The 25,026-nt window shown below is 41.7% G+C and overlaps 2 protein-coding genes and 1 long non-coding RNA gene across 3 annotated transcripts in view; 2 read left to right on the top strand and 1 right to left on the bottom strand.

The window, feature by feature from the left end:
- Nucleotides 1–25,026, top strand: part of col25a1 (collagen type XXV alpha 1 chain) — a 157,214-nt gene that overhangs the window by 31,913 nt on the left and 100,275 nt on the right. The window lies entirely within an intron of this gene.
- Nucleotides 9,772–11,578, top strand: LOC146715050 (uncharacterized). Its single transcript, XR_014918912.1, has 2 exons — nt 9,772–10,271; nt 11,098–11,578. It is a non-coding gene; the product is annotated as an uncharacterized LOC146715050 (long non-coding RNA).
- On the bottom strand, nt 11,362–13,360 carry LOC146715049 (uncharacterized). Its single transcript, XM_085451471.1, has 2 exons — nt 12,861–13,360; nt 11,362–11,972 (listed from the first exon to the last, which is right to left on the bottom strand). Exons 1-2 carry the CDS (start codon nt 13,118–13,120, stop codon nt 11,702–11,704), a joined length of 531 nt encoding a protein of 176 aa, XP_085307597.1. The 5' UTR covers nt 13,121–13,360; the 3' UTR covers nt 11,362–11,701.

Here is a 25,026-nt window from a genome sequence, read left to right as displayed (position 1 = left end):
TAAATTGTCTGGCGCTAAACTCAGAGAGGAGTCCAGCCATTCATTTCGAGCTAGAGCAAACACGTTCAGGTCAGTATCTGCCATCACGGCCAGTGCACTCCTTTTTACCCAACCCCTCTCAGAAGAGGGAGATTTGGACTGTTTGCCTTGAGAGCACATTACTTTGTGTTGAGACTAAAACTGTCCAAAGAGGGGGCCTGTGGGCCAAATTTGGCTCTTAGCAGAAGTTTTCATTGGCAATCCAAAGACTTAAAAAAGTAGTTTTCTTTATTTGGTCTAGTTAAACGTAATTTAGCAATATTCAAAGTGTGTTTTGATTTCCTCAGGCATATTAACAGGCATTTGGGAGACCAAGGAAAATATTCCTAGTTTTACATTTTAAGATTATCAATGACCAGAAGAGTTCCATCCTAAGGGACCCAAAGTATGTTAGATCTCACCCCTCAGCATCCAGCGCAACAATCTTTTTCAAGACCATATATCATTGGATAAATGGATATACAGTAGGTGCGTTGACATTTTTCTAAGCTCCAAAGTCATTTAACCTATTGTGCACCACGCAGCAAGCTCCAAGTACTCCATACAAAGTACTTCATATTTGGAACTGGCTGTATCTGCTGGCGAGCACTACTGAACCTAAGAGATGCACAGGCCGTCACATTAATCTTCATGATCTGTAAGACTCTTCCCATCTGTCAGTGCAAGGGCTGCTGTGATTAATGGTGAGGAAATTAGCCCCTGTTTGACTGAGTACACTAAAACTGCCCGATCGACTCAGGGCAGCGTAGAAGGCCTTTAACTAGTTTGTCTTGTGTCACACCGTAAATGAGGCCATTAATGGAAAGGCCACATTACTTGTCTGGTTGAAATCTACCCAAATGAAACTGTTCACTCTTTGCAGTGCATTTCTCATGACTTTGTGTCTCAGACAGTTCAGGTCACAGGGTAATGTCAGATTGTTACATAAATCTTTTTTCATTCGGGCCTATTCAAGTGCACTCCTGTATCTGTGAGGTATGTGATTTTTCTGTGATGCTAAAAGACCCTTGCAGCAGGCACTGAAAAATTCCAGTCCTTTGTTCACTGAACACATTCAGGAAAAAAGGCTCATTTCAAAAGGAAAGTAGAGCAAGAAACCTTTAGCTGCTTCCCGTCATTGCCCCTAAGGCTAAGAGTGGGATTGACTGACAGGGTTTTCAGTTTCAGGCCCCTCAAAGCTGTCAACTTTAGACCTCAACTGCCAGTTGCTTACCACACGGCCCATTGGTAAGCACAGACGCATTTCTTCTTCAGACCGCAAATATTACCTTTCTGTTCTGACTCGCTTTTTGTTGCCCAAACCGCTGCTCATATGGGGCTCAGGGGGCTTGTCCCAGAATTCTTCAAATCTGACAGAGGAGCAGTTGTTTCAGAAGATCCTTTCCCTTGAAAAAGCCTTTGCCACCACTCAATAAAATGCCAGACATGAAACCTCTGCAGTGTTTCATGTTGTACTAACCACCCACTCTGGTTTTGTAACAGTTACCCAAACTCACAGGACCCGGCTATTACTCACAAATGTCACAACTGAACCCAGGTCACAAACATGTGTAAACTGAGCATGACACTCTGACTGGCATTGGGATACCAGAGCTCCTGATCTTTTTCATCACCGCCATTGCTGACACTAACGACTACGGGTTCTCGAGAGAACTGTAGGGTTTGATTTATGACGAAGTGATTCTGTTACATAGACTATGTTTGCAGCATGTATTTACTCTCCAAGTGCTGTTGCTGGATCTACATCAGAGGGCAGAGTATTGGAATAGATCAGGGAGGATGCTTCATAGGCTGAGTCAGCCAGCATTTACACCTGTTATTTAGTGCCATATTAAATTCATAATCCTGTGTACCATCATTATACAGCATACCAAAACAAATCCGTGGATAGTTTCTTGATCCTTTAGACCAAAGGACAAATACCAATACCGATCGAAAGATTCTTATATAGATACAATTAAGGTCACCCAAATCCTGGTGTTGCATTTAGTCAAGACATTAATTAAATTATCAACATATAGATAAACACATTTTTGTTTCTTTAACAACACAGCTTTAATTAACGGTGTCTCTGTGTCTTTGCAGTCAGTGCCTTTCACTTGTGACATATAGTGGGCAGATGGTGAGAGTGAGTACAGATGGCTGCCAGGGTTCCCATGTGCCAGCCCTGACAGTGTTATGCCACTGCCAGACAAGGGCATGTATTATATGTTATGGTAGGTGCCATGTCTGAACCAACAGCTGACCCAGCGCTCCTGTTTAGTGCAGCACTCGTCTGGAGCACAGATAGCTTTAAATGTATATCCGTGAATGACAGGCGGTGGTTGTTATCATGAGAACACAGAGTTATTTACTAGCCTCACCTGTGCTGGATGTTTGTGTGGATCCGTACCCAGGCTGTAGCCATGGAGTCGAGATGACGAGAGACAAAATCTCCAGTCTAAGAACTTGTAATTTTCCCACACTGACGTTAAAGTAACCTTTTCATGCCTGTGCTGCTGTTATAATTGCTATGGTGTTAAAATAATAAGTATCCCAGCAACAGATGATGGGATGTCAGATTCTAACTTTATGCAACGCTGGCAAGTGGACTATACTTCTCTTCTGCTTTTCCCCCACTTTAAAAACATTTAAAAGTAATAAAATAGTTTATGAGATAGCCGTACACACAACAGTGTTAACAGCCAGTCATATGACAACAACTCAACACATTTAGGCTCGTAGACACAGTAAAGACTGAGTGTCAGAATGGGGAGATAAGATGATTTAAGTCATTTAAATCTGATGTTGTTCAAGTCTGGGTTTCCTGAAGAACAGGAAACTGAGGCTGCAGTTCACATAGGCATCAAAACTGGACAGCAGAAGATTGGAAAAATATCGTCTGGTCTGATGAGAGTCTCAGTTTCTGTTGCAACATTTTGATGATAGGATCACAATGTGCCGTAAACTCAAATGGCTTCCACATTTGAGTAGATCTTAATCCAATGGAGCACCTTTGTTATGAAACGGGGGATTCAGATCACAGATGGGCATCCAACAAATCTGTAGCAACCATGTTGGCAGCGCCACCCTTTTACTGTACAAAGGGGATTTGTACAGTAAAACTGCAGCGGTACTAGTCGTCGATTACAGCACATGCAAAATTAAGAAATTTTGTATCCTCTTTTGAACGAACCCATTTGGGTGTTAACAGAGATGCCATCGATGCCATTGAATCGATGGCATGAAGAATGCGTAGGGGTTTGAGTGGTGGGTTGGGTATCCTTAAAGAAGGTGATTTGGTGAACTGTTTGCACCACTGGGGAGATACCGCACATACTATTTTCCTAGTTAAGGCAATGACACCACATGCTCCAAACCTCCAAACCAGGGTTATTTGTTTGTAATGAATTGCCTCGTACTTCCATGCTGAGTCTGGGAACATCCTTTAAGAGCTGAAGTTACCCATATTCAACTATAAATTAAGTTTGGGTGGTCACAATAGACTTTTGTCTCCCTGTTTATGAGAAAGAAAATGAACTAAGTCCTATCTTTATATTCTCTTTCGTTGCTTATCAACCTTGGACCCAGGTTGACTTATGCATGCAAACGAAGCTGCCATCAGAAGAAAAAAGTTTCTTTACATTTTCATTTGTGCCTCCTGTGCACGCCGTTGACATTAAGTGAAATTTTGAGGTCACCCACATGTAACTTGAATAAGTATTGCCTCGTGTGCCAGGAAAACAGATAAATCAAAGGGGGGAAATTCACATTTGTGCACATATACTGTACACCATCCAATTTCCTCAGCTGGTATGCTTGCGGAAAGTACAGTATTTCCACTCCATCGCTATCAGTATTAACTGAAAAACACAGCACGGCTTCATTTCATTTTGTTAAGAAACTGAAATGCTTGCAGCTGAGACGCTGAGAGAGGGCTATTTATTTCTTTTGAAAAACAAATATGTAATGCTTTGTGAATCGATTCTCCAAGTTTCTTTGCCTCTCAGCAGTAGGAATAACTTGTGTGGACAGTTATCCTTTTTCTTGTGAATTTCAATAATTCATAGCCATGAGACTGCTGCTTATTAGCAACTACCACGTTTTAAGAAGCTCCTGACCTTTATGAACTGTATAATGTAACTCAGTTTATTTAATGGCTTGAGGAAGTTTCAGCTACTTTCCAAAATCTGGGCAACAGCATTACAGTATATGTCTCTTTTCCTTCCTTTTCTTTATGGCCAGTTTTCTTACAGTGATGCTCTTTACCCTTGTCAAGTAGAAAAAAGTAGACCTGAGTGAATATCAGCCAAGTGTGTCCTTGGATGCCCTGTGCTCATATAACAGTTTTCCACAGGAGTAGGTTGCAGTATGTCTCTGATGATTAATTGTGATGATTATGACATTACCGTATAAAAAGCAATATCTGCCACCCAAGTGAAATATAATGGAAAAATTTATTGAGAGTCTACCTTCAGAGTTGCGGCAAAATAATTCACATCACACAGCTAATATAATTCATAGTGTCTACATCTCAATATTTTGAAGGTATACTCGTATTTTAGGCTAGATGCTTGTTGACTTATTGTGGGAGAGAAAATAAGCTTAGCTTACTTTACCACAAAGAATGAAAGCAGTGGGAACATTAGCCTAGCTCTATTAGGTTCCTTCTTAACTTCCCCGAATACCCTCACCTCCACATTGCATTATGTATAAATGGCTACTTAAGGCCTGTTTTAAGAAACAGTGTAGGTATTTCATAACCAACATCTGTGCAAAGTTGTTCAACATCCAAGTTGAACATTTTAGTACATTTGCAGATTTTGCACATAGTCTGTGCTGAAAACTAGCTTTTTAGCTGACATGATTCAACATGTGAGAGCTGTTAAAGTAGATTTTGAGGGCATTCTCTTTTCCAGGCTTGCCATTTTTCCCGGTCTACCTTTTAGTTTTTATTAAGCTAGGCTATATGCACCCTGGACAGTTTTTTGTGTTTGTTAATTTTAAGTCTTTTGCAAACAGCTCTCTGTAAGAAAACTGATATTTTTTAAAATCTGTGTGCAAATGTTGTAATTGTGAAGCATGATAAGGCCCATTCCTTCCATAAATACTTGTGTTTTGGTTGCTAACTCCTTTTGTTGCTAAATGCATTAGCAGCTAGCTGCAAACTATATGTCTCTACTGTTTTGGTAGATTTTTTTTGTTTTGTTTTTCAGTTGGAGATAAGGTTGATTAATTAAATTTTTTTGGTTGAAAATGTCAAGACAGGTGGAAAAAACAATACTTTAATCCTATAGTACGACCAACTGTCCACTGTTGGTCGTCGTCATGGAGTAATTGTAGCGAGTCAGTCACGTGACTGAGTGGAGGGAAATGAAGCTAGTTTTCTAGGTTTCGGTGTTCACTACAAGGACTGAGAGACCTCTTTTATGTGCTGATTAGTGCAGCTGGTTACACATTTCTCAGTGTTTTTCCTGTTAGTGTTTCCCTTCTTACAAGTAATTTAACCAGTAAATCCTGCAGTTTCTTTTCCTCAAAAGCATCACCTGCGATAAAAACATCACTCCCTGCTCTACTGGGAGCTCATTTTTGTGAGGCAAGAGATGCGCTGAATGTTAATCATGAGCTTGTCTTGTTATAATACTGAAAACATTATGCAGTGACTTTTGTTTAGAACGAAGGAAGCTGTGTGCTGAGGTTCCCCTTTAGTTGTTTGCTTATTTTGACTAATCCAGAAAGCACTGGGACCACAGAAGTGGACGCTTGACAACTGCAATACAAAGATAATAAACACCATTTTATTTCCTGCAGAATTATTTTTATTTTCGTTCCAAGAATTTTTAAAATGCTTTGCAGGAAAATTATTGCCTCGTAGTTGGCCCGGTGAAATGTTACCGTAAGAAAACAGATTTTCGAAGCTAATTTACATTTTGTTGAACATTTGTAAATTAGATGGTAACCAACATCTGGTGCACTTAGCCATCTGGTGCACTTAGCCTCCACTGATGAGTAACTGCCATTTTACAATATTTTGTGGAAAACCACAATAATGTGGCATCAAACAGCAGGCTGGGAGTAAAACTAGTCATTGTGATTATGTATAATTACAGTTAAAATGACAAGACTTTGATAAATTGGCGTTTTCAGTCAACTTGACTTTAATCAATAAAATACACTAGCAGGAGCCATAAATGGAGGTGAATGAAAAACACCAGTTAACTATTGAATCTATTACTATTCATGCCAGGATCTTATGAACTTATAGGACATATAGCTCGTCCCCTTGTGGGCCATGGCGGTATTTCGAGCTACAAAATGAAAACATGTAATTATTTCTGTCAAACTATTGATTGTGTGTTTTCTTATGTTAAAAGCTTTCATTTAGTCCAAACACTTTTCCTGTTTAAGTTATGGGGGACGGAGTTTCAAAAGCATGTCTAAGCAACAGTAAAGAGCGTGTAATTTGTGTAGGCTACATTTGCCATCCTGCCAATCATGCTCTGCATTTAAATCGCGTCTTCTAGAAACGCTTACAAAAGACTCGCTTAGGAAAACAGATGTATCCGTTACATGAATGGTGCACAAAGGAACTGTCTTTCGCTGGTTGTTTAATGTGTATGCAGTTTTCAATTTGGGATTCAGTTATGTTTTTTTAATGGCAGGGATCATCGGTTCACTTCACGATTGCTAAATGAGTTTGTAAATTTCCCCACACCCACAGTGCATGCCACCTAATCTAGCCACTTTCTGGCAGGCACACCTCTCATGGTGGCAGAGAGGTCAGCTGTGAATGACCCGTGACCGCACATGTGCAGTGCAACAAGTTTGAGAAAAAATGATTGCTGATTCCTACTTTTTCTCCTGGAGATTGCATAGCCATTGTCTTTAATGTATGGCTATGGTGATTTGTTGAAACACTGATGCGATTATAAAAACAGGGCCTTTGAAGAAAGTGTATAAAATGAAAGATGTGCCTTTTTTGAGTCCTATTACCACAAAGTAGTGAAAGAGCTTCCAAGTGTCTTAAAACAACACTAATTAATGAACTTTTCACAGTGTGACTCCTCCCTCTCAGCTCATGTGTTGTTTTTCAGGACTCTAGTGTCCGGCACTAACATTAAACCTCTCCTCTCCCCGCGTACACGCAGTTTCACTTCCCAGAACATGTTTATGCTTTCTCCCTCCTAACTCATTACTCGTCCTCCACACGTTTTCTGATGTCTCAGCCTCATCCGAGATGCATGGGGCCTTTGTGTGCACCGTGGAGATGAAAGGCCCCTCGGTGAAGCGGCAAACCGCACGGAAACAAAAGGATTCTTTCTCTTGCGCTCACACATTGGAGCAATCTCAAAGACAGCTGTTGCTCTCTCGGGTGTCCCAAATCCTCTGACTTGTTCAGGCTCTCTGTTTCCATCCTATCCACCCCACTTGGTACTGATTTATGAAAATATCAGAAAGAAATGGAAGAGGCCACCAAAGTGGTGCCGCGAAGAGGGGACGCGCTTAACTGGGGCCCCTCCCTCGTTCTGTTTACTCTCTCCTCGGCTCTTCTGATGCTCCTTCCAGTGCAGATAACTGGGATTCTGGAGCGATGCCGCGAGCCGACCGCTGAAGATGCTCTGCTGTCACAAATTTCCCAGCTGATCAGGACGAATGACTTTTCAGCGCCCACATATTTAACCCGCAGTGGGCGGGTCGGTGCGTAATGAAGGGATGTAAATTAAAGCAGTGTACTGTAGCTGTAACATGTGGGTTTGTGCTGAGGCAAAGGGCACTCCAATTACTGGCTCCGTCACCAGAGCATGATGAAAGTCCTCTAAGCGGGGAGAAGTAGTTGCTCAAACATGACGCTCAACCTTGTGTTATAACTCTTTCCAAGAAAGGACTGTAAAGATTCATTTGAGAGAGAGAAAAAGTTTTTTTTTATTGCATGTTAGCACTTTTTCAATGCCTTCAGATGGAAAGCGGGCTGAGGGGCACAATCAAATCCATTTTGCGTGGTAGTCCTCTGATAGAAAGTGTCATAATTGGTTCCAGAGAGACGAGTGAGTCTTTGCAAAATTCTGTGACTAAATTGAGTTGCAGTGAAGTGCACAGAAAGGAGTTTCGAATTTAAAACATTCCAATGTCTTATGGGATGCCTTTAGTTTCAGAAACTCTCCTCACTCTAGTAAATTGAAGGACAAATTCAATCTAAAGTTGAGCAAGATTTTCGTTCATTGGAGACTCCAAAGACTATGAAATATGAAATATTACAACAACAACATAATGTCAGGCTTACACGGCAGAATAATGATGCTTTTAAACTTCGGCTTCGCTTAACTTATTTTCTTATTTAATCAGTGTTTTCTGCATTAGTTACATTCCTGGATCCCGCGCCTCTCACGAGTAAGGCAAATAACCAGCAGGGAAATCAGGTGAAAGTCGGGCTTTGACCTGGCAGTTCACCACAAATCCGCTCTTAAGTAAATGGAGATGGAGTGCAGAGCAACTTGCACCCTGGAGCTTGGAAAAGTGTTGCCTCCGTGCAGAACCAGAACGGGGCAGGTTTACTAGTCATAAACACGAGAAAATATTAGGAATCCAAACACTGGATTTATGGTACTTTTTAAAGGCATCTGGCATCGCTGAACTTTATGTGAAATGTGTAAACACTTATGTAAAGCACAAGTACGTCTGCAGCGAATTGGCCTTTGCTAAATTGAAAGTTGTGTGGTTTTTCTTTCATTGTGTCTGCCCACCGGCAGCATAACTCATCTGATCCCAAACCATGGAGGCAAACACAAGGCTGGAAAGACTAGAAATCTGATCTTGTTCTCGAAAAGTTAGATTAAATACCTGTATATCTTTCTCTACCCTTTGAAACCTTCAGAGTCATGAATGAGTGTTCAAATCCCTATGCACACCACTGTTAAATGCTAAGTACGGTTCACTGAAATCTACCATAAATACTCGCAGCGATTTATTGTAGCACAGGGTTGCAAGTTCAGGGAAGTCAAAAAGCTGCTGATCAGGAGCTTTTACCAAGGACCCGATAGAGCTCCTAAGTTAAGAGAAGGGGCAGCTGCTGCACGAGTGCAACTGAAAACTGGTATCTATGTTGGTAAATTAAGAATTAAGTATTTAATCGATATAGCAGAGTAAAAAGCTGACTCGTCTTTGATTCAGGGAACAAATATAAATGTATCCTTCGATGGCATTTATATGCAAATATACATACAAATACAAGGTTTTACATGTTAGGAGATTTAAAAAAAAATTAAAATAGCGGGGTTTAAAATTAGATAAATACAACCTCAAAATAGCATCAAAACATGACACAGTGTCATGATTTATTTAAGAAAAATTGACCAAAATGTCTGTAAGCAGTGTGTGAAAAACCAAGTCCACCCTTACTGCTTCCTTAGGAATTAAAAAAGTAAGTAGCAGCCAGGTTCTGTTAGTCAAATGAACATGATCAACAGCAAGTGTGTGTCTCTGTAAAAGCAGAGGTTTGCTGATCTGGAGCATTTAGGTGTGTTTTAACACAATACCAGGATAGAAAGACATTAACAATGATCTTAAAGAAGCAACTGTTACTCATTTTGGGAAAAGTTATAAAGGGGTTTACATTTCCAAACATTTGGAAGTCCATCATTCTACACTGAGAAAGATTATTCACAAGTAGAGAACATTCAAGACAGTTGAAAGTTATCCCAGGAGTGGAAATTGTAGCAACTTCACCCAGTGCAATTCTCTAGGAAACTTTTACGGTGTGTTCACACCGAACGCGATGGACGCGAATAGAGCGTCAGGTTTACATGTAAAGTCAATGGAAAGGCGCGATGACGCGCGATTGCGGGTCCCGCGAAAATTCGGAAGCAGATTTGCGTCGCGAAAACGCCAAAACGCGTGAAACGCGCGTCAGTGTAGCGCGTCTGGCGCGTTTGACGCGCGAATAAAACCACGCGCGTGAGTTTTTGTGTTGCACTTTGTGCATACGCGCGTTTCGCGTCTACCGCTCGAGTTGGAAAAATCTGAACTCCAGCGTCAAATCGCGCCGCGACAACCAATCAGGAGCCTGGTGACGTGGCTGTTACCTAGGTCAAAGGGGCAGATCCAGCCAAAGTCTTTCATACTTCAATGGAGGGGAAGGCTAATCAATGCGGTAGCAAACAACTCGGAGCTGTACAACACCAGCTGCTTTCAGTACCGAGACAGGAATAAAAAGGACCGAGCTTGGAGGAAGATATGTGAAGAGATCGGGCAACCTGGTAAGTTCATTCATTTCTCTTTTGAACGTTTTCACTGACCCGGGAAGCCGCACAAAAGCTAGCAACCCACCGCTATTTTCCCACTGACGTACAAATACCGTTCTGCTTTTATGCATGTTGTCATTTAGGAATATATTTTATTGTTTATTAATAAACAGCACACAGTGGTCCCGCTGTTCATCCGTCACTGCTTTGCTTTTTCGCTGATTTTTTATTGCACAGTACAGCATTGCATTCTGCAGCCTGATTGACAAATCTCCTGCGCTTGCCAAATTTATCACGTTTGGTTTTGATAACCATCGCGTCCAATAGAAAAAACAGCACAAAAACACCCATAACTATGAGCCTCATTCGGAAATAGACACCTGCACCGTGAGGGAAAAAGGCGCACGAAAGTGGCGGGCAGATGAAGACAAACCGCGGCATAATAATACTTTTACGTTTTGCAATCTACAAAGGTTTGCACTTTGAGAATCAATTGTGAGAACTGTGACCAGGGGCTAGTTATTCTGAGAACCCCTGCAATAAATGAGGGACCACTGTCTACTCTACGATTATTATATCCAACCTGTTAACATTTAATACTGTATTGATAGAACCAACTGATTCTGCAGCAGAGCATCCCCAGTCCCTGAGCTCCTGCTGCTGCACCCACAGATATGTACAGCAAGCACTGATACCTTTTTAGTCGGTGGGATTCCCTTTTACTAAATATCTACAACCAATCTGATTATATCCTGTTATTGTTTTGTTTTTTTTTTTCAATGTTGAAATTAAAATCTAGTAGCAGCCTTCTCATTTCTTTGTGTTTTGTGCTGTTTTACAGGCCCACAGAGGAGGACGGCTCCGAGGCAGATGAGGGACGGGTCCCAGGACGGTCAATCGGCGGTGGAGCTGGCCATCCTGGAGTCCCTGAAGAGGCCACACCAGTCTCCAATGGAGCATTTCCTCCTCAGCCTTGTTCCTGCTCTGGAGAGCAGCTGGTCCTTTTTATTCCTGTCTCTCTGTAAATTCTTATATTTTATATATTTATGTTTAATGTTTTTCTGTTTGAGACTTTTAATATTATTTCAAATAAATGTTTATAATGACTAATGTCTCAGTTCTACTACACAGCAAATGTTGGCACACAACTTGACACATGTAGAATTTATTTCATATTATACTAATGACAAAATATACTGATACAGGGGGATGCAGAAGTTTGGGCAACCTTGTTAATAGACATTATTTTCCTGTATAAATCGTTGGTTGTTACAATAAAAAATGTCAGTTAAATATCATACAGGAGACACACACAGTGATATTTGAGAAGTGAAAAGAAGTTTACTGGATTTACAGAAAGTGTGCAATAATTGTTTAAACAAAATCAAGCAGGTGCATCAATTTGGGCACCACAAAAAAGAAATGAAATGAATATTTAGTGTATATCAATGTGTGTGTCTCCTATATGATATATGGGGTGCCTTTGTCTGGACGTGCTTCTCATCCAGAGCTGCACAGCACAGAGGAAAGTTCCAGCGCTCCTGGAATCCCTCTGTGATGGACCGCCAGTCTCCAGGTGAAGGCACAGCCATGAAGTCGTCCACTAGACAGTCCCAGATGGACGTCGCTGCCTGGGGGGTGATCTGGCTCACCGTGGACACACCGACTCTGAAACTGAACGCGATGGTCCTGAAGGAGTCCCCGGTGACAAGGAACCTGGACAAAATTGTTCAAAATCAGTATTATGTGTACTGCAGTTACAAAATACATTATTCAAATTCCAAAATACTTTTGTGATGTCAGATTTAAATCACAAAACTTAAATCTTACATAAAACATTTTGTAATTATAAGGATAATTACAAAATGTATATTAGATAATATCTAAAACAGTTGTGTTTTGTTTTAACTTTAACATATCATAATTTGATTGGTAGCAACTTTCACAACTACAGTGTGCCAATCACTCATAATTCCTAAACATGTCAATCAGGCAGGAATGAAGTAAGACATTAATAGAAATAAAGAGTTGTATGTTGACATGTAGCCCTTTCCTTGCTTAAATCATTAATATTTTTGAAAAATTAATCTGTGATAAGACAGCTTATCAAGATAGAACCCTGTAACTAGAGATGAACCAAACTGTTCACAGTTTTATCTAACTCTGTTTTAATAAAGGCTGGTGACCCCTGCTATAGAGTCTGACAGCTGCAGGGATTATATACAAACATTCAACTATCCCAGAATTAAACCAGGTCTAAATAAAAAGGAGTGAGTATCACTACAAGGTTAACTCAGTGGTGCTAATGCTACAGTTTGATATCAGCAAACACCGAGCGCATACATTGATGTGACACCACAGCCATGCTATCATGCAAACACTGATAACAGCATAAATCGAATTAAATCGGGACTTGATGAGACCTTCTGAGTATCACTAGAAATATTATAAAGAGTCGTCTCTGTACCACAGTTTGCTTTCAGTAAACACCGACAGCATTCACTGTTAGCATAGCACATCCATGTTAGCAGTGTATAACTGGATGGATTAGCATATTAGCACAGATATCAATAAAGGACTACCGTATTAAATAGTTTTACTAACCTCAGGCAGACGGACAGGCGCTCTGCAGGTGGGATTGAGCGTCTGTAGTTGGTGTCTAGGCGGGCGATGCTGGGACCGACGAGGGAAAGCAGGTCCTCAAACTGGCCGACGGTGATAGCGCTGGAATCGGCCGTCATCCAGGCGCAGCTCCTGGAGCAAGTGGTGAAACTCACCAAACTGCTCATGCCTCTGGAGGACCTGATGGACCCAGGTACGACGAGGACGTCTTTTACGCTGCTGCTCTGCTCTCCACAGTACATAGAGAAGGGAGACTCTCTCTTCAAGCGCTAGCTCGATAGCTGCCATCTTGCAAAGATACCGGTCTGGCACAACTCCCTCCCACATTCCTCCCACATTTCCGGTTCACGCGCGTCAAAATATGATATTTTGACGCGCGATGGATTTTTCTTGGACACGCGTTGAGACGCGAATGTACACGCGTCAAATTAGGGGCGTTTGGGGCGTTTTATTCGCGTCCATCGCGTTCGGTGTGAACACACCGTTAGAGATGCATCTCAGACTTTACAGGCCTGGTTAGGGTTTCAAGGAATGTGGCAGCACTGCTAAAGTTTGCAAAGTTGCATCTGAACGAACCACGACATGTTTGGATCAATGTCCTGAAGATACACGGCACCATGTTTGGTGAGAACACAACATAGCAGCACAAACAGCTCATGCCAACTGCCAAGCAAGGTGTAGGAGGGGTGATGATTTGGGTTTATTTTGCAGTCACAGGACCTGAGCGCCTTGCAGTCATTGAGTTGACCATGAACTCTTCTGAATACCAAAGTATTCTAGAGTCAAATGTGAGGCCGTCTGTCTGACCGCTAAAGCTTAGCTGAAACTGGATCATGGAACAAGACAATGATCCCAAACACAGCAGCAAATCCACAACAGAATAGCTGAAAAAGAAAAGGATCAAAGTACTGCAATGGGCCAGTCAAAGTCCAGACCTCACCTGACTAATGCTGTGATGGGACCTTGAAGTGAGTTGTGCATGAATGAATGCCTGCAAACTTAATGAGTCGGCCAAAATTCCTCCACAAAACAATTACTTTAAGTTATTGCTGCTAAAGATGGTTCCACGAGCTATTGAATCATGGGGCGCACTTCATTTTTCACACGCTGCTTCTGCATTTTGGCTCAAGTTTTGTTAAATAAATAATAATACTGCGTAATATGTTATGCATTGTATTTTAGAACTTGGTAACCAGCTGATTTTTACATTTTTATTATACCAGATTATGAAAACAATATTGACTGATTGTACATTTAAGCTGAACTTCCAATGACAATGACACACCTCACTTGCTCTAGCTTTTCACAAATATGTCTCAAAGTTATCAGTTACATCAGGTTTTATACTACTAACTAATATCTGCACTGGTGTCTTAGTATTGCTGACAATCTCCAATTACACACGCACAGAAAAGCGCTCAGGCCAGAGTACATCGTATAGATCTGTGTGTGAACTGCTTCTGCAGGAAGCCATACATTCTTTAAAGCACAGCAGTATGAGGATCGATCAGCTTGCTCAGCCCAGTGGAAAACTGCATGAATCTGAAGAAATACTGTAGCTAATTTATTTATTGCAAGCATAGTTTGCCTTGTAAGAACAAACCTAAATAATTAGAATTAAATAGGGCAGAATAAGAAGTGGACATAAACGTGCAAATGTTCAGCGAGTGTAAAAACACTTGTATAGTGAGAATGTTCCTCTCGCATTTACAGTGTCATCAGATAATGAGGCACTCTACTTGGCCACTCTGTTACAACATGTACCAGCAGGAGTGAGCTGAGAGAAACGGGCTTCCCTGCGCTGAACAGAGAGGATCTTTATTTATTTTTTAATGTGTAAGGTATTCTTTGTGTCCCTGCATAATGTATATCTGGCACTCATCAGATGGGATTGTGTTTGTTTTTAGTCAATATTCCATGTATTTATGCATGCTGTCAACAGCACGGCCACAAGGTCCTGCCAGCAAGTTAAAAAAAAAGTGTCAACAAATCCATCTGGATAGTTTGTTCAGTCAGGTAATATATCCTGGATGTGACACCCCTTCTCTCGCCCCTGTCCAATCTGCAACTGTTTGCATGTGCACGCTGCAGCAATGGCTGAAGCAGATATTTAACTTGGAAGACTCGTGGTCCTTATCTGTTATGGCAACGCTCAGAAGACGTCAAAAAGTGATGAATTGTAGGAAACGGCGGAAAACTAATAGTGAACAATAACGGTCGAAAGATGAAGTCATAAGTTTTTCCATTTGGTGAATCCTCCATTTGGAAATGGATCTGAGGAGACATAGTTTTGACTCTTAAGTGTTTTTAGACCAGTCGCTTCAAATGTCATTCACTGGAAGACCAGTGCATGTTTTTATACTTATTTGAACAGTGCTGACAGCTGGAGAGTACTGTGTATATGTTTAACTGACAGCATCTTGCATCCTAGCTGGTCCGAATTGAAGATGTCAGCTTTTAAATGATATCAGAGTTGCTTTACCATGAAATAAAAATGTATCCAGCCTTGTGAAAAATAGTAACGCTGCTCTGTTTCTCTGTTTCTCTCTTCATCGCTCTCTGCGGGACTGCCAACTTGTCTTGGATTGCCGTGAATGAATTCAGGTATGTCAAATCTTTTTATTCCATAACTAATGACATTACCTCTCTCGCCGAGCCTTCAAGTAGTAGTTCAGTTCATGTAAAGCAATATCAGCATGAAGCGTTAACAAAATAATGGACAAAGTGGTGCTTTCCACTTCTGGAAACACCCAATTATTACACCCAATTGTGAAACTTGGCAGAAAGCTGAGTTGGCATTTTGTAGCATATAATTATGTAAATGCATAATGCAAATGAACACTAAATCAGTCTTTGAAGTGGTCAGCATGCCACATAGACTTTTAAGCCCCCCGCCCCCACCCACCCCAATACACCACATTGTAGAGTCCCCCTTTGGCTTTTGTGTTTCGTATCTCCGTATTGTGTAACTGGCAATTTGCACCCTACTTTTCAACCAGAGAACAAAGACGAAAGTGTAGTGTGCAACCAAACTCCCATTCTGCATCCCCCTCGCAGTGCAGGATTGTTTTCTTAAATGAAAGATCTGATTTATGCAATAACACAGAAACGCCGAGTGGAGACGGTCTCGGCTGTATTGGATTCCCCTCACAACTCTGTCTGTATTTCCTTTGCAGTGTTTCACTTTGCAGTGGACCTGTAGTTTGAATTTAGTAATAAAGAGCGTGAGGGGAAAACATACAAAAAGATGGACAATCAGAATATTAGCGAGGCGATTTGCTGTAATGCTGACAAGCGAGACTAAGGGATCAATTCAAAAGACTTCTAATCCCGGGGACTTAATTGCTGCATTCTGGCAGCCATTTGAGACAGCAAACAGCACCAACTAGGGCAATCAGAATATAATCTCATCAATCTGCTTGATATGGTCATTACAGTGTGGATTAGAGTAATGAATATGATCCCTTCTTACTGTAGGGTTTTTAATATAATTCGATTTCGATGTTCCGTGATGTGGTTCCAAATGTCCAGGATACAGCGCTGAATGCTGCAGGAAAAAGGCTGTCGATTTTTATTGGGTCCTTCTAATCTTCCAGCGTGGACAAAACAAGAAGTGAGGGTTTGTGTGGTGCATATGACAGAGCACCAAGTTATTTATGTTTAGTCTGAGTAATTAGCGGACAGGAGTATTTGCAGAGGCAAAGCCGGTTATTGCTAAATATCTGCCTCCCGTCCATACCATCGAGCATCTTTCCACATGATTTCTCCCAGCATCGTGCCACTGCGTCCTTCCATTTAGCTTCTTTTCATCTTGGTCCTCATTTTCTCTGTTCGTGTTTGCATGCCCGACTTTATGATCACGTTCCATTTATAATATTTCGCCTGTTTTCTGTCAATACCTGTCCCTGCTTCATTCCTGGCCCCTGTCCCAGTCTGGCTCTCTATAAATAATGCCACCTGTTGGGCTTGGGCCTTTATTACACTCATGCAACTGTAAATAAGCGTGGAGGGCCAACGAGAGTACCCAGGCTGGGCTAGTCATCCCACACTGGCACAGAGAGCTATGCTTGGCACTCACTGACTAATGCATTTGCTAGTGAGGCCAGAGGGAGAAAGGCTGTAGTAATGAGGCCAAGGTTAAAACAACCTCTGATTCTCTGCAGAGGGAGCATTTATGATAGAAACTTAAATGGGTTTATGATGACGATAAAGAATCCCCAACGATTTGTGCTTTTGACATGAGGACCGGTGTCCGCTCTGGGTTTTTGTCAGCGCGGATGTGTTCTGCGTGTAGCAACGATGATGAAGCTGCAATCTAATATCGCCTCTTAAACAAGTATGAGGTGACAGCGATCTCAGAGGAGGAGTAAGGTAATCGATACACGTTTCACACTTTAAAGCCAAAGGCACGGTGCGAGGGTTAGGGGGTCGAGCGCTTGAAAGCACGCACAGTTGGACGCGATCAGGGTGTGGGATGATGGGGTCAGAGGTCAATTCTCTCAAATAGCCTGGGTGAGTACAACGGGCCATCGGCTCCTTTGGCTTTGAAATGGAAGGCGGTGGCTGCTCTCGCATGCTGGACCAGCTTTCAGCATGCCACAGCCTGTCATCAGACACACTTGTCGTGTCAGGTGTCTTCCTGGGAGTGGCTATTTTTAAATGATGAACGAGGGATTTAGCGTAGTTGATGATCACATGCTGTGTACCACGCACTACTAGCACGTTAAGCCTCCATATTTTGAAGTGGTGCAGTTATTACATTTCCACACACAACCTACACAAGTTGTGCACCTGATGATGATCATTTCCACATTATGCAGACATATATGAGTGAGAAGTCTTGGCTGCTAAATCACTTGAGTAGCTGGAAGGAGAATATGTGGCTGGTTAATTAGCCTGTGCTACCCAGCCATAAAGAAGAAAATGCCACCCGGCTCCAAAGGACGGAAAATCAGTTTTCTCCTTATATTTGACTTGAGGGAATTTTTGTTCATCTGCTAATTACTGTCTGATACATCAGCAAGGAACAAAACCGCTTCCCTTTCTCCTTCAAAAGGACACGCCATGTCATCCTGTTCTGTATGCCAAATCAATTAGTCATCAGAAGTCCCTCGGAGAAGAACAGTTAACCTTTATCTCCATCAATGTTTCATTACTTTTACCCCCGTTTCCAGCCTCACATTTTCTCCCTCGTCAAAATAAAAGCAAAGCCCTGTGACGATTATAGTAAATAAAAACAAATTTGATCATTAGTATTCTCTCTTTCCTCTCACAGATATTTAGCATCAAAGGGGAGGAAAAAATGTTTTAATGTCTCTGAGCTGCTTGTAGTCTGGATTCGGAGAAAAAGTGTTATGCTGCTGAGAGTGTATTTGCGAGACGGTAAAGTACAGTAATATTTTTGTCTCACTCCTGCAGAGTCAGGCGTTTGCAACAATGAATTCTTGATGACTCACACTGGAATAAACAGTGCATGGTCCCCAAGATGCTTTTTTTAATATTATGAGTTAAATTTATTTCCAAGATTGTGTAAAGTAAAAGCAGTTTAAGATATACCCGCTGAACAGACAAGTAAAGGGCAGTCACATTTCAGCAGAATGACATTTCCTTCTTCCTTGCCCCAAAGTTACAAAAGCTACTTACCTCTAGAGTACAGCAAGCATTATACTTGTATTTTTTGGCTCCTGCAGTCACTGAAGTTACAGTTTGATACTTTTAAATTGTGTGTTTTAACCTATAAATATGTCTCATTAAAATATGTTTTTTCATGACGCTAACATCTTAGCTTAGTTTAGCTTAGCTTAGCATAAGGATTAGAATTAGCTGCTAACGTATTTTAGCTGCTCACACAAAAAAAGCTGAAGAACTTAACATCGTGCCTTATATCATCTTGGCTAAGTCTGTACCAAATGTTCCATGATGAATTCAGCTAGCTACATGTTCAGCTATATATGAGTAGAAATATAAAAAACCTGTCGCTTGGAGTGAGAGGTGGCTTTGTTTTGGGTGCTTAAGCTTGTGTTTTAACATTCCTAGATCCAAATTCCACAGAAAACGCTGTATTTCAGCTTAATGAATAATATAAAATCAATTAATTAGCTGACGGGTGAACTGATTTTATGTTGCACACAGATTCTAGTTTCAGATTACAAAACATTAACTGATAAATTGGGTTAGAGATGGGATTGTGAGCATGCAGCCTGTATATGCCCTTTAGGCCTTTTTTATTTTAATTGCCTCCTCAGAAGTGTGACAGCTAGGTGGAAACTCCCGCTGGTTATATTTCCCCCTTACTCGCTAAGCCCAATCTGCAAGGTCTCACTGGCTGTTGGGCTTCTGTCCCACTCCATTAGAAAACCTCTGACAATGGACACAAGCGACAGCTCCGGAGAGGAGGAGTAGGAGGGCTGCCTTCCTCTTCCTTTCTGTCTTGCACGGGCTAGTTGGGTTAGGTGGCAGCCAGACAGACTGCAGCTGGCTGTTTCTGATTGCGTCTAATCACCGCTCTGCTTTTCTAGCATTAGCATAGGCATGTCCTTATTTTCGCTATATTTTCGCTACACTACTTATAGCTGACATACAGTATGAGAGGGTAACATGGGGGCTGAGGGGCTGGAGAAAAAAATTCTGACAATTTCAGCACATACATAACACGCTAAACCATTTAAAAGCAGGATAATAGCAGTGCCAACCAGTTCTAGAAAAACAATGAGAAGTGGTTGCAGTTCATGTTATTCTAAAAAGAAATAACCATACTATTAAAGACTTTGGAGACAATCTTGTTATGTCTGCATTAAATACCTTCACAAATAAAACAAAACTCCTTTGCCAAGTATGCGGATGTCAAATTGTGAAAGTAGCAGCTTTGTTGAGTGCCTTGTTGTTCCACCATAAAATATTAAGCATAGTATTTACATGTTCATGCTTCTAAAGTCGTACTTTTACAAAAACACAAATGCAAACAGTAACATGTGATAATGGGATGCTTTTGTCATAGATATATTACTAGACTGTATCCTGCAGTTTACTCCCACAGCACATTTACTGGTGCAGCTGACAGCTCCAAATGTTCTCGAGTTGGCTTCGGAGCACAGATACAGATGGATTGATGATGACAAAACACCTCTAGTTGTTTATGTGTGAAGTCTTTGCGGTACGACTGTTATGATATATTTGGTTTTAAAGTCTAAAAAATATGCCCCTGCACTTGAATCCAATTTTGTGTGGAGAGAATTTGTGGGCTCTCAGATGTCAAACTTTTAAGAATTACATTATGAAAAGCATGTATTGCTTGCAAATGTTTGCTGTTTAAAAGGGGGCAGCTATGACGGTGAACCAACAGTTACAATCCGGCATTTTAGTCAGATTGACGTGATTTGTTTGAGATTGCAATTTTCAACATTTCTCAGTCTCACTTGTTAGAATTTATTCAAAACACAGCCAGCATTAGCTAATTTGTATTTATGAAACGGCAGAAGTGCAATGAATCACTTATTGTTAATGCACGATGACTTTGCTACACATAACAAATCATTAGTGAGATTACAAACTGTTTTCTAAAGGAAGGAAAAAAACACCTGGAGATCAGGTGTTGCAGGTGTGGGCCCTTCTCCTGCTAAACTTGGCTAAAGAGCTTGCTGTGATCAAGCACAAATGACTGTGCACAGTCGAAGGTTTTCTGCTCCTTTTCATCTTGGTATTGGGCCTGCTCTGGCTCATTAGCAGCAACACAGTTTGGCAGACAAAGGCAATCATGTGGACGGGCAAAGGTTCAAACTGATGGACTTTGTCAACTCACATTAATCCTGACAATGGTGATTGGAAAGAATCCCCCTGCCCAAAATTCCTAATGACTGGAATGCTCGTCTTGATGAGATGAGCATCGCTTTCTTTCTCTTTATGCTGCTATTGAGTTGTCTTCAAAGTACATTTGCACATTAATAACATGCCCATAGCAGCAGTGTGAGAGGCGGGAATACAGTACAACTGTGGTCTCGCAACTGACAAGATTAATGAATCAGACCTGACGGGGAATCCCCGGCAATCGCAGAGTAATGATGGCCCTTTTGACGGCAACTGCCAACAGTCCACGGAGTGGCTTTGATATATTCACTGTTATATAAGTCCTGCGGCGTACTATGCAGCTGAAATCCGAGATCCTGGTGCTATCAAATAAATTCCAAAGAGCAAATGAGAAAATTGCAATGCAGTCCAAACTTGTGCAGTTGTGATATAGTTTGGAAACAGTAAACAGTTTCCCGTGAAAGACGCTCTATTTCATGCTCATGCACAAGGCTCATGACAGTTTTGTTCCTGTCACAAGCAGAACACAGTGTTCCCATCTACCCATTTGTCACAGCATCTCAAACTTGGAAATATTCATCTACCCAAGACTGAAACAGCCTCCAAAACTAAAGCACTACTGTAAGTTGGAAGTTTACTTTTCACGGTCAGCAAATTGGCCATTTTCAGAACAAAGACAATGTTTTAGAGTCATTTTTGGGTGGCATGCTTGCAGAAACGAGGCTTCATGGTACGGCGGTCGATTGCTTGCAGCACAAGTCTGTGAGCAGGATTTCTTCACATTGGTGAGCATCCTGGCCACGCTGCCTTTTTTAGGGGTCCATGCTTGGCTGATGTTATTTAATACTGATTTCTTTCACTTGGGAAAAGCTGTTTTTACCTCTTGTGGTCAATTAATTGCATTTTGAATAAGCTGCTCATTAGGACGAGCTGTCACTGTTTTGCTGGCAGCGAGATGCTCAAACATGAATTGTCTCCTGAGAATGCTGTTTCAGTGGAACATCCCCTCGTACTGTAACTGACTTGTAATGCCCACAGTGCATTGAAGCACAACACATTTTCATCTTGTGAAAGCACGTTTTTTTCCCAAGGAAATGTCTCTTCAGGGCTTTATTGCCACAGTACATTAAAGGTTTCTTCATCTAGTTGAGCAAATAAGCAAAAACCAGTGCTAGTATTGTTTTGCTGATATCCAAAACCTTAAAGGAGACGATAACAGGACAAAAGCGCAGTGAAAATGGTTACACGGAGAATTGCGAAACAACGACAGCATCTCATTTGGGGCTTATGGATGCGGTGTGGTGTATGATCATCAGTGGGGAGCCAGTTCAGTGGGGTGCCATTGAGGACCCGTTTGCTCTTATTTGAAGCCACCCCAAGCGATTCATTAAATTACATCGGTGACCCAAGGAGTTTTTGGGAAGGAAACCAAAACCGCAGGCATTCCCACCACCCATTCCCGCTTAGAGATGAGAAAATTCTTTTGCTGGAGACATGCTTCAGTGGTATTCCCAACTTCATTCTCTCCCTTTGTGCTAAAATCTATAATCTATTGTATAACAACAACAAAAAAAGCTACAGCTTCCCACAGACATGTGTCCAAAGAAATCCAAAACCAGAGATCTGTCTAATAATTCTAACAAGACGGTGAAAATTATACAAACACGTCGCCATAAATGTCTCTTATCCGAGGATCACTCTGTGCTTTTTATGTACCTTCAGAAGTAAATGCTGCATCAGCTCGTAAAAAAACCTCACCAGCAGAGTGAAAATGCTGCTAGCAGCCCCAGACTCTAATCTAGTCGTAACCCAATCCGTGCACAAGGCCTTTTGTGTGCAAACGAGCCCTCTCAGTCACTTCAGCCCTGGAGCTTGTGGTCTGCATTCCCCCTGTCGTAGACACAAGCTGTCTAAATAAATGCTCGCCGTTGCTGCTTTATTCTGGTGGCAGCTTGTGTTCAGGGGGCCTCTGGCGCTTTTATGCCAACATCCATGCTGCACACATGCTCGTGAACATCCGCAGACCAAAACAGTGGCAGGCTACCAGGCTAACACATAGCAACACACAGCAGACACCAGCTGGGGACCTGTTAACAGCCAAATAACATCGGTCTGTCAGTGAACAGCTTGGTGCTGGTGCTGCCTGTTCATTCCTGCGATGTGCCGCCTGCAGCAGTCAGCGACGGGCTTTCAGCTGGCGCTCACGGCTGGTATCACATGTGCTAAGTGTCACTGCCAGACCCCTATGGCCTTGTGCGTTCTGCTCAGACTACACAATCAGCCCGGACCTCCAAGTCTGCAGACAGCATCTGCTGGACTCCGCTGGGAGAAAAGTGCTCTCACAGCCTTTTAATGAAAAATTCTGTTTTGGTGGGTTCAGCGATACTTATGAGTAAACCTGCTCACTCATTTTAATGGTGTTTGGAAGCCTAACTGGTGTCCTGAGCCTGCGTCTTTGTGTTTTGCATCTATTTCCGATGATTCTCGCTGTCTCTGCCCTAATAACTTCCCTCCACACGCTTCCGTGTGGTCCTCGCAACATCCCTAATCTGAAAGCCAGAACATGCCAAAGATTTTAAAGGATTGTGACAGGAAAGCTTTTCATTCCATCTGCAATAATTACCGCGTATTCAAAGAGAGACGAGACCTTCATGCCTTTCGTAATGAAATAATGACGGAAAAGTGAGCCATCCAAGAGACACTGGATATGATTTGCCACAGATGTTCAGGTTTAAATGTCGACTAGATGATAATTTTTCTAAAATACATTTAAAAGAGCCGGAATCACACCGTTTCAAATCTACCGGCGTGACATATGTAAGACATGGTCGCACATGGGACTTGTAAGGGCTTATTTTGCTTAGTAGGATGTTCTTAAACACTATGAGATGACACTACGATTCAACATTATCTATCTGAGGGATAGCATGGTTTCTCTCTGAGCCCCTTATGACTTTTATCCCTGACCACTCCGGTTAGCTCTGCAGCGGTCCGTGAAATTTTTAACATCTCTTCCTGAAAATGACGAAAAAAATAATGACCCTCGTGTGTTTGGCTACAGCTTTGAGCGAACACAAAAGTATTAGTGTTTGTAATTCTCTACGTATCTGTGACAGTTCAGGCTTACGCTGCTTAAATTACCAGCAGACTTTTAGTGTCTCTGACGTTCTTGGTCAGCAGAGATACGGGATGCGGAGGAAAAAGACTTTCTGGGGAACTTTAAGGGTGCGTAATTCTTTTTTCTTTTTCTTTAAAAGGCTGCAAAAAAGAGCTCCAGAAAGTTTGTTAAATTGGACTCATCCCCGTTCCCCCTCCTGTGTCAGACCGCAGAAAGAGCCAAAGCCTTGGTGAATCAAAAGCACAAATTGACCCCGTTCCATCTCTTGTCATCGAGTCTCATTAAAGGCTCGGTTTTTCGAGGCCACAAGCATCTGGGGTTTAAAAATAGGATCCCAAAGTGCCTTATTGTGTCCTCATTTGGTTTGTTTATTTATTTCATGTAGGCTGTGCATCATGCAAAGCATTTTTTTTGGGCGGCCTTTCTTCATTATACCGGTACTTGTTTGCACGTTGTTGCACTGTTCAAATACCTTGGTGAATCAAGCCCAGATGTCAGCACTGGAATGGCAGAGGTAGGCTTTGGCAGAGGGTGCTTTGGCCACCCTCCTCAGCTCAGATAAATACAGTCATGTCAATTATTCCTGTCTCGGTGGCCAGAGTCAATATAGTGCGGCGCACTGTCCAGCAATTACACATCTCAAAATTAATTTTATTATAAATCTTGACAAGGAAAATAAAACGTTAATGGTGGTGAGTTTTAAAAGTGCCTACTAATGACTCGCTTTAAAACCCGTCCCGCCCCCGGGCAGCATCGTTTCAGCGAGCTGCTTCAGAAGGCGCCAATTGAAATTCAACAAATATTTTTTTATGACAATCATTACCGTGAAGTCACCACAAGGTCCAGTGAACTCCAGTGATACTGTCAAACAGGAGACAGGAGCTTGGACGTGCTTCTGTGTTTTCCTCCCTCTCCTCTCACACATATATGTGTCTAATATTTTTGGCACAGGCTAAAGAAGTCAACGGGTGACAATGTGGGAGCGTTGGGTAACAATCTGAAATGCAATTCTTTTTTTTTCCAGATAAATTGTGATGTGCTTAAAAGCGCTGGTCTGGATGATGTTTTTTAATTCCAAGTATTGTGCTATGTGAGAAATATACATAGTTGGGAAAAGGTTTATAGTTTGACATGAGATCCAAGTTTTTTTTTAAGGTATTTTTTGGATTTACTTTTGTCGGCTGTTTTCCCAAATTGGGATTTTTTTCCCCCATTTTTTCTCAAGAA

Source organism: Copadichromis virginalis, linkage group LG3 (genome assembly GCF_057382275.1).
Source record: "Copadichromis virginalis isolate Kocher_CV1m ecotype Utaka linkage group LG3, C_Virginalis_male_GT1.1, whole genome shotgun sequence".
NCBI lineage: Eukaryota > Metazoa > Chordata > Actinopteri > Cichliformes > Cichlidae > Copadichromis > Copadichromis virginalis.
Note: the sequence above shows the minus strand (reverse complement) of the source record. Positions and strands in the feature narration are given on the sequence as shown.